Source organism: Mastigoproctus giganteus, chromosome 13 (assembly GCF_048544385.1).
Source record: "Mastigoproctus giganteus isolate SK-2022 chromosome 13, ASM4854438v1, whole genome shotgun sequence".
In the NCBI taxonomy this organism is placed as follows: Eukaryota; Metazoa; Arthropoda; class Arachnida; order Uropygi; family Thelyphonidae; genus Mastigoproctus; species Mastigoproctus giganteus.
The window spans coordinates 33,481,958-33,500,992 of record NC_143587.1 but is presented as its reverse complement, the minus strand read 5'-3'; the positions used below and the strand labels follow the sequence as shown (position 1 = coordinate 33,500,992).

Genomic DNA, 19,035 nt, shown 5'->3' with positions numbered 1-19,035 from the left:
AGACAAGGAATGCTGAAATCATTGTAATAAAATGTTGAGCTGCAAAGGATCATCTACGGGCAATCTCCATAATCATCTGAAAGCAGTTCATAAAATAATAATCGGCAAGAAAACAGAAATGATCGACAGGCAAGAGACACCTGGACAAACTCCTGCCCACAAAAACAAGCCAGTATTTTTAATTTCGTAAAAAGGAGCAGTTTAGAAGAAATCATAGGAAAACTTGCTGCAATTGGATGGACTGTCCATTATTAGCATTACAACAAGCTTGTTCATACGAGTCTTTGCAGCAACGGGGATATTCATTACTGAAAAACAACACTCGAGTAATGGATCTCATTCATACATTTTATGAATGACAATGCCAAACATGAAACTATAAATGAATTGGATTGTATTAAGAAGAATGGGAAAAAAAATTTTTCTATAACTTTAGATGAGTGGACTAGCAAAAGAAATCACAGATATTTGAATATCAACGTACACCATTTTGCCGAAGATTTTAATTTGGGCTTAGTTCCAATAACTAGTTCCTGTGATGAAGAAAACATTAGAATTAGTTTCTGAGAGGCTACAAATTTTTAACTTGGATCTAGCAAAAACAAACATAGTTGCAGCGACAAATGATGGTGCCGCTGTTACGAAAATATTTGGCCTATTATCACCTATAATTAATCAACTATGCTATTCACACATCATACACTTAGGAGTTACTGATGTGTTATATAAAAATAAAGAAATTGCTGAAACTGATGTATATGTTACAAATGAGGAATCAGAAGATGACAAAGTGTGAAGATGACTATGGCAAGGATTTTTTAAATTCTCTTGATCTAGATAATGACTGTGGATTCCCTATGTTGTCTGACAATTACAAACAATCAATTTCCCAAATTAGAAAATTTTGCAAATTTTTTAGGAAATCTTCCGTAAGAGATAGCATCCTTCAGAATTATGTAAAACAAGAAAAAGGAAAGGAATTAAGTCTGATTCTTGACTGCCAAACGAGATGGAATAGTTTAGAAGCCATGACTGAAAGATTTATAACATTAAAAGAATGTGTTGTTTTAGCTTTGAATGATATTGGTTCTTCTCATATGTGGAATGAATATATGCTCAATATCCTAAAATCATGGAGCTTCTTAAAGTGTTGGGATCAGTACATCTAACAGCTGAGACCTTAGAGTGGCGAGATGCCAATTTATTAACAAGTGGAGGCATATTTGAATTACTGTTAAATGAACTAAAAAAATTGAAGACTGAAATCAGCTCCAAATTATTAAATGCTTTAGAAGTACGAATTCAAGAAAGAAGACAAGTTGGATTGGTAACCCTTTTGCTATATTTGCAAAATCCACAAAACATTTCAACAAAGAAATCTAGTGTATTTCCACTAGTTTCAAAACTCAATATTATTAAGTTATCTGGAAAAATATTGTCTAGAATATATCCAAATTCTTGTATGGAAACAGATTCAGATGATGAATATATCGGAGATGGAGAAACTATTAATCAGGACAATGCTCTAAAAGAAGCCATGGAAAAATCAATTCATAGGTGTCTTGAGGAACCTGAAGAAATAATATCAAATCCGAAGACACTGAAGGCCGAATTTTCAGTATTTGAGGCAACCAATAAAAGAACAAAGAATTTAGATTTATTATTTGATGCCCTGAAAACAATAAAACCAAGTTCAGTGAGAGAGTATTTTCTATTTCAAGCAATTTTGTATCAAGAATAAGAATCGTTCAATGGACATTTTGTTTTTTGAAATTGTATTTCCTGAAGAAAAATACTAAATGAAATAAAAATTTATAATTTATATTTTGTATGGATTTTAGTTATTTTAGTTTTTTTTTAATTTGATTTTGTTATATTTTTGTAGTTCCATAAATATTAAATAAACTGAAAAATTTTAAAACAAGTATAAATATTTTTTTACTTGTTTTAATTATACTTTTGCTTTTTTTTTTTTTTTTGTAAAAATTCGAAAACCATTTTTTTTGGAAATACTGGAATTCGAAAACCGTTTTTTTCAAAAGTAAGTTTTTGTATAAACTCTAATAACAATGATGTGCCAGCACTTATTGGCAGGTAAGATTACGATGCTATCATCTTTGCATAAGGAAGTAAGGGCTTCCTGTTGATAACATTCTTCCATTAAGGTATTGGAGACATTGGAATCCAAAGTCAATAAGCTTGTATATGACCAGTTTCTTTCTATCAAGGTTCCAAAAAACATTCTTTGGAAACTCCATGCAACAGGTTGCCAGCTCCCGCAATTTTATGGACTCTCGAAGATCCATAAACCTGGTATTCCCTTGCGGCCTATCGTTCCCTGTTGTAACACGAACTTTCCAAATACATTGCCGGGTTGTTAATACCCCTTGTTTGGAGAACTGACTATACTGTGTTTAGCAGCATGCAATTTTTACGTATTATATAGGATTTTATAATCCTATATAATACGTAAACTGACTATACTGTATTTAGCAGCATGCATTTTTTAAGTATTATATAGAATTTTATCATTTCTAAGGGCGAGGTCAGGGTTAACTTTGATGTGGTCTCCCCGTTCGCGTCCCTATGCAGCAGGCCGTTGCTTGTGCAAGGCAACTTTGGAATGGGGATGCTATATTGAAGGACAGAGCCTCACTCTCTACTGATGACATTTGTACTGCCTTCGATTTGTTTGACTGGTTGCACAATCATGTTCAATGACTCTTTGTTTCGTCAGATCCAAGGCACAACTATGGGTGCCCCTGTCAGTTCCATCATAGATAATATTGCTATGGAAGAACTTGAGAGTTGTATATTTTTGAACCTACCTGTTCCCATCACCTTCTGGTGTCGGTGTGTCGATGGTGTCTTTGCTGTTGTCCCTCGGGGATCAGAAGTTCGACTCCTTCAATATCTCGATTCCCTTTCCCTCTTCACTCAATTTACTATTGAATTGTACACAAATAATACTCTTTCTTTCTTAGACGACCTAGTCCAACGTGTGGGTACATGCTTTACACCCTCCATCTTCAGGAAACCTACGCACGCAGGCCAATTTACTAATTATGGGTCTGCACATGCTCCTGGACATTTACGTAGTAATGCTCGTACCTTATTTACCAGCGTATGGACGCATTCCAGTTCCATTAGTGATAGGCAATTGGAGATTTTCTAAAGTAAGAATGAAGCTCTCTAATTGTGGTTATCAACCTGGTGTTCTGAATCAGTGTGAGTTATAAGCTCGCGATTTTGGCACTTGATCATATTCTCCCCGTGATAACGAGTTTATTTCTAATGCTTACATCTCTTATTATTCGGGCACGTCAGAGCATCTCGCCAGAATTTTACACTCTTACTGTATATGATGTGTGCAACTCCCTGGTAGGAAATTGCATTCCATTATTTCCAGAGTGCAAACACCTATTCCTCCTTTGTTACGGAGCTGTTCTATTTACTGTATTACATGTCCAGATTGCAGGATGTGTTATGTTGGTGAGACTGGCAGGAGGTTGAAAAATCGTGTTTCAGAACATGAGGTGGCTCTCCGTACCACTAACTTTGAGTGCTGCGCTGTTGCTGAGCATTATTGGGTCGAACAGCATAACCTTGATCCCAACACGACATTCAAACTGTCGACTATTCACGTGATTACTGCCAGCACTCGTGGCTTGAAGCACTGCACATAGTCAGCTGCAACAGTATTATGAATTGTAATAGGTGAGTGCCCATACACCCCATTATGGAGTCTGCCCATATTACAGTGTGATGAGCACTGCCATTCCTTATGAATGCGCAATGCTGCATTACTAGCACCAGAGGTGCGATTTACGATCATGCCTGGTTGGCTTCTGTTATTTTACCTAAATCATATACAGTCAGCCCTCTCTTTAACAAACTTCCATACAGTGAATTTTTCTATGTAGTGAACTTTATTGATCTCCCCCTGGTCATTACATTGAAAATAGTTTCCGTATAATGAATAAAATTATTTCCATATAATGAACTGATTTCGACAGACCTGGGTATGCATTGTTCGCACCTCTGGCCTTTAGGCAATAGAGATGATCCTGTAGAAAGCATGAATTAAGAGCTAAAAGGATTAAGAATTAATCACTTTAGCTTTTAATAGCTAAACGTTTTAATTCTTAAGAGCATTCCACAATTTTTTATTGTTATTAACATCTTTTTATTTCCACATCAGTGGGCATCCCTGGAACAGCCTGGTTCGGCTAGTGGGGTGTCCATTATAAATATTCAAGGTATTAATTGAATTAAGACATTGATTGAATTCAAAGAAAGAAAAACACATTGTATTTACAACATCGACACTTGGTGTTGCCTGTAAAGCATTTACTCTACCGAGAAGTCACACTGGTCAACTGCTATCTGTGTCCACAATCATTGGCAAAGATTAAGGAATATTCCCAACATGGACATTGGCTCTGGTCAACCTGATTTTTATTGTAAGCACCCTATTAGAGAATTAGGAGAGAATGATTTTCCTTTATCCCAGAAATTCTGTTGTTTAAATGAGTCATCCACACTTTCACTAAATTTCACCTGTCTCTGTACAGTAGGTACAAGTTTTCCTTAAATCAGTGGAAGTGCTTAATAGTGTACATCGCATCGCAGTGTTAAAAAAAAAAGAAATCACTTTAAAATTTGGTGTCCCTGCCAGTAGTGTATCAACCATTCTGAAGAACCGTGTTTCGATTCTCAAACTGTTTGAGGAAACGGGACCCAGTTGGAAGCATTCGAAATTATGCCTGTACGAAGATGCAGATGAAGCCGTTTTTAAGTGGGTGAAGTTGATTCAAGACCAAAACATGTCGATATCAGGGCCATTAATAAAAAAAAAAGGCTATGGAGTACGTATCTTTTCTTGGGCATAAAACTATTCAAGCCAGTTCTGGTTGGCTGGACAAATTTAAAAAGTGCCATGGCTTACTCGAAAAAGTTATTTCTGGTGAAAGTAGGGTTGTAATTGAAGAAACTGTAGTCATTGGAAAGAAACAGTTTTGAAAAAAAATTATGGAGGACTTTGAGCCCAAAGACATATTCAATGTTGATGAAACAGGTCTATTTTTTAAATGTTTGCCGAACAAGACCCTAACTTTTAAAGGTGATAAATGTGTAGGTGGTAAAAATAATAAGGAAAGAATTACAGTTTTGGCTGGAAATGAAAAGGTACTGAAGTTTTTGGTAATAGGCAAAAGTAAACAACCTTGATGTTTCAAAGGAGTAAAGTTGTTAGAGTTGGACTACAACTACAACAAAAAAGCTTGGATCACAAGTGAAATTTTTGAATAGTGGATTTTAAAATTTGATAGAAAGAAAACAGAAAAATCACTTTGATTGTCAACAACTGCCCTGCCCACTTTCACTCGGTAATTTAAAAACTTACAAGTGTGAAGCTTGTTTTCTTCCCTCCTAATACCTCATCTAAATTGCAGCCAATGGACCAAAGCATTATCAAGAATTTGAAAATGCACTACCAAAGGCACATACTGAAAAAAATTTATACCGAGAATAGAAACCACCCAACCTATAGATTCTGTTACAGATTTGCAGACGTGCATGTCAGAGTTTGCGAAAGTGTGGAGTCAAGATGTGATGGAAACAACGATTAAGAATTGTTTTGCAAAAGCAGGTTTTGCTAAAATGCCAATTAACAGCGATGAGAGGGATGAACTGCTACAAGACATTGAACAATCTTGGGAAGAACTCCAAGCGAGAGGTTTGATCAGTGGAGAAATTGTTCTTGAAGAATTTTTAGGAGTTGATAACGATGTCATAGTAGCTGAATATCCAAGTGACTCCAACATTTTGGAGAGTATTCAAAGCAGTGAGAATATCGATGAGTTGTATGGAACTGAGGGCAACGAAGACAATGAGGACAATATTAAACCTTCCAAACATGAAATTCTGGCAGCATTTGAAACTTGGTGTCTAGACCTGCAGTGTGAAGAAAATGTGCCAGAAAATATATTTGAGTGCTTAAACAAATGCGAACATTTTTATTAATAATGTAAAATCCAGTGTACAACAAAAAATGACTGTATATTTTACGACATAATTCTTAAAAGTGTACTAATATATTGTGCGCATCATGTAAGTGGTCATTTCTTAATGTGTGTATCAAAAAATTAATTGTGTTAAAATGTTAGAAAATGTTTTCATTTCCGCTTATTTCTGATTTATTTCCCATATTTTTCTGTATTTCTGAGTTGAATTACAGTATTTTTCATTGTTGAAAAGGTTATATTTCTTTATAATGAAATTTCTGTATAATGAATTTTTTCAATCGAACGATCGATTTCATTATATGGAGATCCAACTGTATATACTTAGTACACCATTTGCCGACCAGCTGATGAAGGGACACCTCTCCCCAAAAGTTTCTATTTTATCATTTATATATATTTTAATGCTTATGTATTTTCACTTTTAACACTTTTATTTTATATCTGTTTTAGTATTTTATTTATGTGAATATCTATTTGTTTTAATAAAGTTTAACTCAAACCAGTCTGTTGGTTGTTACTAGAAGTTATATAGTAACTTTAGGACTATTGCAACATCAGACAGAGAGTATATGTGGGAAAGGGATCCAGAGAAAACAAGAACTGATCTGATTTGAATTCACTATCAGATTCATAATACAGCAAAAAAGTTGCAAATAGCACACAGTGCTGTATTGAACTTGGTTCTATAGTGTCCATAAGCTATACCTACTACATGTTTTTTTTAAATATTAAGTAACACAAAAACATCTGGGAAAAAAAAGTTTGCAAGTCCAAGCAAATCTCCAATAGTACTTAATTTCCTCTACAAACTAAGTGCAGATAACAAAGAATATACAAGTACTGTATATATTTGAAAATTACAACAATGTAAAAAAATATTGAACAGATGCTAAGAATATACATAATTTACTAAGAACTGTGATTTCAATAAATTTGTTTCATACAGTTTTTAAAAAGAATATCCTCTGTATCAAATATAACTTCAAAGGATATTCAATCATTGAAAAGAAAATAGCCTCTTACCTGAATTTGAAAGGTCACCTTCGGGGAAAATTTTATTACAGCACTTTTTATTTTTGTTTAAGCTGACAATCTCATTTTTTTCTTTCTTTTCTTCCTTTTCATTAAAGTTATCATTATCAAGGTCTTGAAATGCAGTAAGAGCCTGCACTAACTCTACAAATATCTCGTCAGTGATGAAACCACATTCTCTGTCTCCATGCACTTTACCATCATAATTTTTGAGCAATTCTTCAATAAAAGAGCCATCTTGGTCAAGAACTTCATCTCCCATATATGGAATGTTGTGCAAAACTGTTTCATCTTCTACCTGGTTTTCAAAAAGAAAAATATATATTTGAATGCCTCTACATGAAATATACTAGTCAAAGGATAACATGCATGGATGCACACACACAAATTTACAAGAATCAACAAGAATTTATTTTACAGCTTGCAAATATGCACGGATATATTTCTATTTGCCACAACATTCATAATCCCACTCGAAGAGACCTTAACAGAGATTACCTTAATCTAGAATCATTCCTTTCTGACCTCTTTTTAGTTAAATTTAATCATCCCATTTTAAAAAATTAATTTGATACCTTTATCACATTCCCAAGATCTACATATCACCTTTTCTTAAATCTCAACTTTCTCTAGAATAACTTCCCTAAAAATTAAACCATTTTCTCATGACTAATGCCTCTAATTTCCATTTTAAAATTGTACTGACCCAGCTGGAGAGAGGTTAAGATTTTTGCAATCACTAATGATATAAAAATTGATGGAAATAGTTTCAAAACTTGAAACTGTGTTGGCAAAATAACATATTTAAAATAGTGTTAGTTTTAAAGTTGCAAACAGCAGTTTGATTAGTAAATCAAAGGCTGTAAATAAAAGCTGACTGAAAAAAATTCAATAGCAGAAACCCTGCTTCTTATCTAAAGGATTATTGTGGATTTTAGATCCCTCTGAAGTCATTAGCCACAACTTCTGTTCATACTTACTTCCAACACTTTTACATACTGATGCTTCTTCTTCATCATCAAGAGAAAATGCTGACCTACTTGAACGCTGACCTACTTGAACCTTACCTTTCCTTTAACTTCTGTACTGATAAACTTGATGAATTTCCTTCTCCTATGGTACTAAATACTGCCCATTCAATACACCTTTTTTTTTTTTTTTTTAATTTTCAACAGAAACCAAATAGAAGAAGCCTAAATAATCATGATAACAACAAGTATCCAGATCCCAATGCCATTCCATCAGTTGTTCTTAAACCCTCTAACAATTCCTGTTTTATATAAACTCTGTACACTCTTAATTCCACCTGGCATTTTTCCTTCTGCATGGAAATTTTCCCATATTTATTCAATTCTGAAGAAAAGAGAGAGACATCCCTGCCATCCAAATATTATCTTAGAGCTCTTAATTTGAATCTTTTCAAATTAAAAAGGTGATAAAATCCATTAACAACTGACTTTTACATTATCTTGAAACCTATGCAGCTAGTTACTGACAACATGAATTCCATCAGCATACTTTACTTCACTCATCTTTGGATAAAGCCCAAAAGATTTGGACAAACTCGAGCTGTTGCTTGAGATATTTCAAAGCATCTGATCATTTATATGATTGTTGAAAGGCATACTGATGATGTAGATAACTAATATATTTCAATTCATTTTTAGGCCCTGAATAAATTTATTAAAGGATAGAATTAGTAGATATCAGAGCTGCAATGGCTCAATATGTTCTACGTTATATATCAATTAGTTAAGAAAAGGAGGAATTATCTCTATGAGCCTTCTGTGCCGATACTCTCAATTGTTGAATCAACTATAACAAATAGTTTACATGTCCAAAAGATTTGGACAAACTCGAGCTGTTGCTTGAGATATTTCAAAGCATCTGATCATTTATATGATTGTTGAAAGGCATACTGATGATGTAGATAACTAATATATTTCAATTCATTTTTAGGCCCTGAATAAATTTATTAAAGGATAGAATTAGTAGATATCAGAGCTGCAATGGCTCAATATGTTCTACGTTATATATCAATTAGTTAAGAAAAGGAGGAATTATCTCTATGAGCCTTCTGTGCCGATACTCTCAATTGTTGAATCAACTATAACAAATAGTTTACATGTATTCCGCACCACTGTAGACAAAATTAATAATCCAATGGACCACAAAATCGGAGGCCCATGGACCCCAAGCTCGATCCCAAAATACATTGAATCATCAACCCTAATCTTCAAGTGAGAGAATACGATTAGTCTGTATTTTAAAAATAATTTGAAACCAAATAAGTAGTGAATCCATTCTTTTAATACTTTAAAAGCATACATTAAAACAAGGAAACATTAAGAATCCTCTGAAACATTAAGAAACTAAATTCTTTTAGTTTCTTAATGTTTCAATTTTTAGTAGCAAGACATCATAGAGCTAATTCCTCCTTTTTTTTTTTTTTTTTTTTTTAACTAATAGAGGATAAAATACACAAATTAAATTTATATACAGCCATACATTCCAGCAACCACAGCATGAGATTTGTGGTGTCTTCTGCTGTGGATGCTGAAACATTCTGCTGAGGTTTCAGCATATAATTTATTCAATCTTGTCAGCTTATTTCCATAGCCGCAGTCCACCCATTCATTCAGTAGCTGTTTTGCTGGATCTCTACTAGAAAGTTACACCAGAAGGAGGTGAAGAGGACACTGGATCTGAACCACAGGTAGTTTTCCATAAGCCTATGGATGTAGGGTCTCTCCTGATTCAAAAAGAAAAAGCGAACCATTCAGTTACGCACTATACAAATAAATTTTAAACTATAACTGCAATCAAAAAGAATGCAATATGTTTGACATTTGGTTTCTTGCCACCATACACATTTCTGCTGGATATTTCTGCACAATACCATGTCACCAATATGGTAACATGAATAATTAGAACACATATATAACTGATATAACAAAACAAAATTACACACATACTTCCTTTGCAATTACAGTCAATCATCAATATAGCTTCGTATGAGTGATTCAGAGCAAGAGTGCATGCTATCAGTAAATCATTAAAACTGTTCTCCATTTAAACATCTTCATGCCACTACCACATGACGCTATTCAAGACATTTAAAAAAGGTATATGGCCATAATATAAGATAATTTTACTGTGCTCTGCTCATATATATGAGCAGAGCACAGTAAAATTTCTACGTAGTTCACAAGCTCATGAAAAAGAAAAAAGAAGAAAAAAAAAAAATAAGAAGTCAAGAAAATCAACTTGCCATAAAATTCTGTTGAATGGGAGCCCATGTATACATGGTCGGTATTGGAGTAACAGCATAAATAATACGAATTGGTTTGGACTGCACTGTACCATCTTGCTGTTTAACTTCACACTAAAGGGGGAAAAAAAATCTGTTAACTGATTACTCATTTACTTCATGACACACAATCGCAAATATACAGTATACCCTTCATTAATTTGATATTGGATTATTTTAAATATGATGTATTTCAAAGCTACTATCAATCCTGACTAACAATATACACCTAAACCTCTTTTTATGCAAATTTTTTTTACACAAATTTGGAGTTACGCGAATTGGGATATCAAAAATAATTTTTTTACGCGATTTTTATTCACTTTTACACGACCAACCACTTTTACACGACCAACCTAAAGTCTGAGTTAGGAAAAAATCCATAATTCAAGAAAATTCTGAGAATTTTGTAGAATTGCATTCTCGTTTCAATTAAGAAAATTCTAAATTCTAAATTCCCCGAATTACATAACTGACTGTGCATAAACCAAAAAAAAAAACAAAAAACACAGCAGTTGTTTGCAGTTGAATTTGGTTTCTCGTATCAACTTAGAAAATTCTTACGAATTTTGTTTATTGGGAATTCTTCCCCGAATTACATAACTGACTGCACATAAAAAAGCAGTTCTTAGCAGTTTGAAGTTGGTGTTTGAGTAGACAACACAGTTACCACATTTGCATTTTTTAAGTGAAATCAAAATAAAAATCGCATTATAAAATTAATAATTTTGCCAAGAAATAATAAATGGTAAGCTACATTGTATGTAATTTTCAAACTTTCATTTCATTAACCGAAGATTTTAATCCAGCCCTCACATGATGTTGCCGATAACCAAAAAAATAAGGAAAGCCGTTTCCTTAGATATAAAAATTCAAATTTTAGATCGTCTTCAAACTGGGGAAGGTGCGACAGCTGTGGGTAAGCATTCTGGAGTCCGTGAATCAACTATCAGATCTATAAAGAAAAATGAAGAGGCTATTAGAAAAGCGGTATGTTCTGGTACACAATCGATTGAAAAATTAACACAAGAGATGTTGTTCTTGAAAAGGCCAAAAAAGCTTTAGTGATGTGGATAGAAGATAATGTACAAAAAAGAATGCCAGTTGATGGAAATTCCATCAAGCAACCAGCATTGAGATTTTATGAACAGATTAAAAAACTGCAGCCAGATACTTCATCTCAATCGAGGAAAAAATATGAATTACATGCAAGCAATGGTTGGCTGGCTAAGTTTATTAAAAGACATGCTCTTCATAATATAAAAATTAAAGGTGAAACGGCTTCTGCTAAAGCATTTCCACAAAAACTTGCTAAAATAATTGAAGATGGAGGTTACACTCGTGAACAAGTTTGGAATATGGATGAAACTGGCCTTTTCTGGAAAAAAATGCCAAACAGAACTTACGTATCAAAAATGCAAAAAACTGTTGGTGGATTCAAAGCAGCAAAGGATCGCACAACACTCCTATTTTGTTCGAACACTTTAGGAGATCGGATGTTAAAACCACTGCTCATAAATCGATCATTAAGACCACGGCCAATGAAAGGCCAACCACAACCTTTCATTGGCCGTGGTTGGCCAATCGGCCAACCACGGCCAATTTTCAAAAATTGCCAGTTCATTAGATGGCCAACAAAAAAGCTTGGGTGACCATTGATATTTTCACTGAGTGGTTCCACAAACATTCTGTACCAGAAGTTAGATGCTATTTGAATGACAAGTGTCTCGAATTTAAAGTGCTTTTGATTCTTGATAATGCACCCAGTCATCCTGCCATAGAACACCCAAATGTGCAATTTTGTTTTCTGCAGCCCAATACCACATCATTGCTACATCTAGATTCAGGGTATAATTGCTTTTAAAACATATTATGTCAGACAAACATTTCAGTTTGTTTTGAACAAGCTAAATGATGATGAAACGCTGTCAGTTATGGATGTGTGGAAAAAATTTTCAATTATGGATTGTACTGATCAGGTTCGATTTTCGTTATCTGAATTGAGACCAAAAACTATGAATGCATGCTGGAATGCTATTTGGCCCGCATGTGTTAAAGAGAATGCTCCTGGTCCCTTCAATCATACTGCAGAATTCCCCAGTATAATAAGTTTGGCATGTGAAATTGGCAGAGAAGGATTCGATGATCTTACGTCGGCAGATATCGAAGAATTGTTAATTGATAAACCTCTTAGCGAAGACGAAATAGTAGAGATTGTTTTTGAGACTCCTGAAAGCGAAGAAGTTAATGATAATGATCAAGATAATCCTATTTTTACTGCTGATATAATTAAAGAAGGTCTTAAACTGGCCAGTAATTTAGGCAATTATTTTGCCCAACATGATCCAAATGAAGAATGTGCTGGGAAGTTTTCACGTGAGCTTAAGTTGTTAATGTCTTCATACAGAGAATTATATCGCGACTTATCTAAAGCATCAACACGGCAATTAATAACTGAGTTCATGCCTAAAACTACTGAAACAACCAGTGGTACTTCTGTTCAAGACATGACAAGAAGAATTCCACAAATTGAGGCGGATGTCAATGACGATAATACCATATCTAGTAGTTCTAGTGATATTACAGTCTCACGAAAATGAAAGCTTTCGTGTTTATTGTCAGAAACTGATAGCGAATAACATAATTTTTTTTATAGAATCCTTAGCAAACAACTGAAATGAATATGGTTTTTTTAAAGTTATTAAAATTCATTATATGTATGTGCGTTCTCATGAAATGTAAATAAAAAAATCTTATGATCCTAACGAATTTAATGTTTGTTTTTTTCATTAATTTGCTTATATTTCAGGTTTGGAACCAATCTTCACTTTTGCTATGGAATCAGTAGTTCTTTTTATGTGTAATTTTTAGGAATGTATCTATCGCGTAAAAAGAGGTTTGGGTGTAATTTTATATGCATTTTAATTCAGATAATTCAAAATGCATCTACAATGAAATTCGATGCCTGAATTAGGCAGTTACTTGTGAATAGTTTGTTTAATTCAAAAAGACTGCCAAAACCAACTATAGTCAAATGTTGTAATTTTAAATTTCTATTTACTTCCCAAAATTTGCTTGTGGAATAAAAGGGTGTTCACATAACTCTAGAAGTTGCTACAGGTACACACCTAATCCATTTGGTTCACACCACTGAAACCAAAATATATTGATAACTAATGATATAAAACATGCAATTTCCCAATGTAGATGCCACATATCTTCCTTTAAGTCACCACAATGTAATCACCACATATGAGAAGAAGAAAGAGAGAGAAAATACCAATGAATATGATTCAGAGAAAAAATACTTTTGCAATGGGGGATTAAAAAAAGAGGATAATAACTATCAAGGTATACACAATATTGCTCAATTTCCTGCATGTAATTACAAAGGCTGCTGAGTCTTGTTTTTGCTACATAATCAGTCATGCAGCTTGGTGTATACAAGCTACAAGAGAACAAGAGCTATGTTGTTTATTATGTATAAATGTACTTGCCAAAGAGAGAGCATCCATATTTTGGGATATTATTTGCTATTTAATGCTTGTAATCCATGTAAAAAGATGACATTTCTCTCTTTTAATATTGCCACCTATTCAGTGAACTTTGTAACTTAAGCAGGTACTGTTCTTGCAAATTACAGCTATGTAAAATAGTTAGAGAGTATTTGTGTAAACCAATGATTGGTCTGACTTACATAAACAGATGAGAGTGAAGGGTTAGGAGATGACCAGCATGTAGGCACAGCTGAAAAATATACATTTGACTACAAATGTGTAAAAGTTTACCTTGGTTGTGTGGAATTAAATTATTTTTTTTTGTGCACATAAATTAAGCTACTATTTACAGAAGAGATTAACCTCAGAACTTTCTCTCATTTTTAACAGTATTTTGTTAAAAGACAAAAGATACAAAACTTTTATCGCATACCTCCACATATTCAAACTGGAAATTTCTAATGTCCTGCAAACTGCTGTAGTTTCTTTTTTTATTAGTTATGCTTTATTCTAGTGTATAGTTATATGTAATCTTTTTCTTTCAAGGCAGTTTCCATGGTTAATCTCTTCTGTAAATAGCAACTTAATTACATACACAAAAAAAAATTTAATTTTGCACAACCAAGGTAAAATTTCACAACTGTAATGTCAAACTGGTCATAGGTTCACACAAATGTATGACAAGCTTAAGCAGCTGTAATTTGTAAGAGCAGTCTATGATAAGTTATGAAATTCAGTGAATAAGTGACAATATTAAAAAAAAAGGGAAATTTCACCTTTCTTCAAGAATTACAAGCAGATTACACAGCAAATAATATCCCAAAATATGGATACTCTCTCTTTAGCAGAAATGTATAATTATATCTAATAAACAACACAGGGCTGGCTTACTTTAACATACAGTCTGTATATGAGGAGAGGTTGAAAAGTTTCTAGTCTGAAGAAGGAATGCAGGAAAGTTGCGAAAATCAATTTATTTTTCAATGTAGTTCCCCCCCATTAAGTCAACGCAACTTCTGGCACGATCCACTAACTTTTGTAACCAGTTCAAGTAAAATTCAGAAGAGTTTGGCTCAAACCAGTTGCTAACATCTATCACCAGCTTTGGCTCCATTGGACTATTTTCTATTTCCAAATCTCAAAAAGGATGTGAGAGGCCAAAATAGTGTAATGGGGCCAAATCCAGTGAGTGGGGAAGATGCTGTAATAGCTCAACCCCACAGTCATGCAGTGTTGCCCGAGTCACAAATGCTGTGCACCGGTGCATTGTCTTGATGCAAGATGATGCCTTTAGCCAATTTCCTGTGCCTCTTGAGTTGCAATTCCTCATGGAAACATTCCAGTAGGTTAGAATAACACTCAGGATTGATAGCGGCAACTTGTTTCAAGAAATCAACTACGATCACTTCTTTTGCATCCCAGAAGACAGATGCCAACATTCCCAGCTGACTTCTGCATTCAAAACTTTTTAGGCAGGAGAGAAGCGGGATGCTTCCACTATTTCGATTATTCTTTTTTCCAGGGTCGAAGTGGTGCATCCACATTTTGTCTGTTGTGACATACCACTCCTAAAACTGAGCTTCATTAGCTTCAAAATGTTGCACAATCTCATGACAACACCCCACTCTTTCCAGCTTCTGAGCTACCTTCACCTCGAAGAAACCTTCTTTATTCCTAAAACATTCACCACAATATTGCAAGCTCACTCATGGGAGATGTTGTCTCAGTGTGTTTCAATGTTATTCTGCAGTCTGGCATGATCATGTCAAGAATGGCATCCACATTTGCAGGTATGGACATGGTAATAGGCCTCCCAATGTGGGGTGCATCTTCAACACCATCTCCATGCTTAAATTCTGTAACCCAGTTTTTGACTGTGGTGCATGAAGGATAAGATTCCTCTATGTTTGCTGCATATCTTCATGAATTTCTTTCAGTAACATTCTCTTTAAATGAAGGCACTCAATGACTGCATAATACATGATTCTCACAACAATTGCCATCTTCATTCACCTTCCACACTTCAACCCCCTCTGTGAAAAACAAAAAAAAAAAAAAAAAAAGGAGAAGAATATAGTTACAAACCTGAAATTTTCTGTAAACACAAGAGTCACAGTACAGATATTGTCTTTTGTGAAAAACTTTGCAATCTGCATTGAGCTAAAAGCTTTTCAATTCCCCGTACAATGAGCTATATGATTAGTAATGGCGGTAAAAATGAAACTTACCAATATGTTATTACATGCGAGAAACTGATTGAATTTCTCAATGGTAAAATTATTATCTCTTTTTAGTACTGACTAAATCAACATAGTCTATTCACAAATGACTACTATAACACAAATAAAAGATTCTTAATATTTAAAATTTTAAATGAGAATCTAAAAATTCAGTAGTGTAATAAGAGAATCTCTCTAAATATCTCTTTAATATTGATATTCTTGTTTGGCATGAATACTTCGAAGCTTAAATCGAAATGGATGTATTCTGGTGCCCTACACTTCGAATTAATGATGTTTTCTATACTCAGAATAACAAATCTTTCTAACACAAGTTTAAAAAAAAATAATCACATGACTGTTAAGCTTATTTTGTCATATCACATAACAATATATTGCACTGTCTTGTATCAATTATTTTTCAAATCATTACATTTTGCCATTATTAATTTAACTTTTGTCCACCAATGTATAAAGTGTAAAGGGTGTTTAGGGTCAAATGGCACCAAGGGTTTCCCCCTTCTCTGCATTGTTTTCATTGTAGGTGTACCAGTTCACTGGAAATGCCAGAGATTTAAAAGTGTATGGACATTGTACAAGTGCAGTGTTAAGTCAAAACTTTTATCAAGAGAGCATAATTAAATGATATTAAAGATAAAATTCACAATAATTTATTACAACAAAGGCCAAAAAATTTCACATACTATAAAAATAATAATTCCATACCTTTCTCATTAATGGAAAATGAGCTGGAATATCAGTAGGAAAGAGTGGAATTGCTTTGCTATCTTGAATATGTTTCTGAAGTAAGGCAGTGGTCTCAGCAATAAATCTGCGATTTCCTATGTATGCAGACTAAAAAAAATGTTCACTTAAATAAATTTATTTTACAGCAATAATACTTCTTGAGATCATAATAACACATTCAAAATTGACATTATACTCATTCAAGCTAAAAGGGGGAATAGAAAAAATAATCTATTTAATTAGAAAGACATTTTCAATTTGGGGAATTTTAAGGGTAAAATTTTTTTAAATATGATGAATAAAAATATACACTTGTGGCACAGTTCATGTTAACAATGATCGTCTCCTACCTCTTAAAAGTCAGCAGTCTAAATAGATAATAGCTGGTGTCATTCTTAATGTTAAATCACTTTTATATTATCAGTGCTTAAAATAGTACAGTGAGTATTAAGCAAAATGTCAGGCACAAAACTTTGTGGTTTATATTCATTGTTATAATCTACAGAGTGAACATGAAGCAACTTAACATAAAAATATGTAAATATTTTCATATAAACATAAGCTACATACAAGAAACATAATAACCAAGTTTCATTGTGGAACCTCAAATAAAGTGTTCAAAACATTGTTCCTCTGAATCAATAAGAGTTAGGATTCAAGTAAAGAAATCATTATCGCTATTTGTATTGCTTATTCAGTTGTGTGATATCTTTGGTTCATATCCATAGACACAGCTTTCAGATAGCCTCATAACCAGTGATCAGCAGAGTTCATATCTGAACTACAAGTTTGTCACTTTGTTTCAAAACCTCTACTGTTGTTTCTTCCACTAAAATTTTCTCTTCTTAATATAATAATTCTCTAGTGAATATGTGATGACATCCTATCTTTTATTGAAGATCATCTGATTCAAAACAACTCTCTGCCTGAAGTCTAGAATAAGAATCTTTTCCAACATACCTAAAAATTTCTGTGCATTCATCGATATAGTTATTAAGCATCCATTAACAAATTTTCTAAAAATACAGTACAATTATGAAATGGATGTGAAACCACCCCCATACTGTTACTCTCTCATCATTTAATAATAGTAGTGTGCATAGTTTTGGGGGGAAGGCGCCTCTGGTGGTTTCCCACATCTGCGCCATATATACTCTGTGGAGACAAACAGTATCACTGTGAAAGCCAGAAAAATTTTTTGTGTTGTAAATGAAGTATTGTGCTGGGTTCTGTTGGGTGTCCTGGCTTTTGGCCGCAGGGCCCCTGATGGGATCCCACGTTGCCCGCACACACCACTAGGAGGTAGCCAGGCTGCCCATAATTCTCTGGCTAGTCTCCTCCAGGTCACCTGAGCTTCCTGGAAAGAGACCAAGTAAAAAAAAAAAAAAAAAAAAAAAAGATATATATAAAATAAAATAATAGGGTACAGGGAGTACAGGATGTACTGAAGAGGGTAAAGGAAAGGAAGTATAGACAGAGCGACGGAGGATGTAAGGGAAGGCATCCTCCACAGGTTGGGTGGGAATTCTCTCACCTAAGCGGAAGTGGAAGAAGATGCCCCTTGAGAGGGTGGGAAGGCAATCACGTATCAAGAGAGACACGGATGAAACAATTCAAGCGACCTGAGTGTCAAGTCCAGTAGCTAGAAGTGGTCACAATCTAGGTGAAGATGTTCAGTATATGAGAAAGTGTGTTCATCAATGTGCATCAGTTCCAGGACGTTGTACCAGTGATCTTCTTCTGGTGAAGAGATCATGGGCGAAGGCAGAAAAAGCGTGGTACTGGTCTTCCTCATTGATCAGAAAATGTTCATTTCCTCGAGGCAAGGCATGTATTTTTGATATGAGCAACGTTCGCAGGTCCTCGTAGAGCAGGCAAACATAGAATAGGTGATCCCAGTCTTCGTTTTCACCACAAAGACAGCGAGGATCATCCACGATGTTAATAGAGGCAAGTTTGTGATTTATAGATCCATGGCCTGTAATCAGGAAAGTGGTATATAACCCTGGGCTGTACCATGCTGGAGCTTTAGGGTAGATCTGGGCTATTTCAGGTAAGAATTTTTTAGTGATGGAACCTTTGGGGGTGGTATTCCATCTGTTTTGCCAGGCGTTAAGAAGGTAGACTGCAAGGCGCTTTTTTTCTTCTTTGATGGTGTTTGCTGGGTTTGTAGTGAAATCCAGGATGGTGGTAGGGAGTCCCTT

General features: G+C 34.3%; 1 protein-coding gene across 1 annotated transcript in view; it reads right to left on the bottom strand.

Annotated features, from left to right (window-relative positions):
* Positions 1–19,035, bottom strand: part of E(z) (histone-lysine N-methyltransferase E(z)) — a 238,997-nt gene that overhangs the window by 195,889 nt on the left and 24,073 nt on the right. Inside the window, exons 3-5 of the mRNA XM_090387215.1 lie at positions 16,811–16,939; positions 10,330–10,443; positions 7,050–7,356 (exon numbers count right to left, since the gene is read on the bottom strand). Of these exons, the coding sequence (XP_090243341.1) occupies positions 7,050–7,356; positions 10,330–10,443; positions 16,811–16,939 (550 nt within the window). The remainder of the gene's footprint in view (positions 1–7,049; positions 7,357–10,329; positions 10,444–16,810; positions 16,940–19,035) is intronic.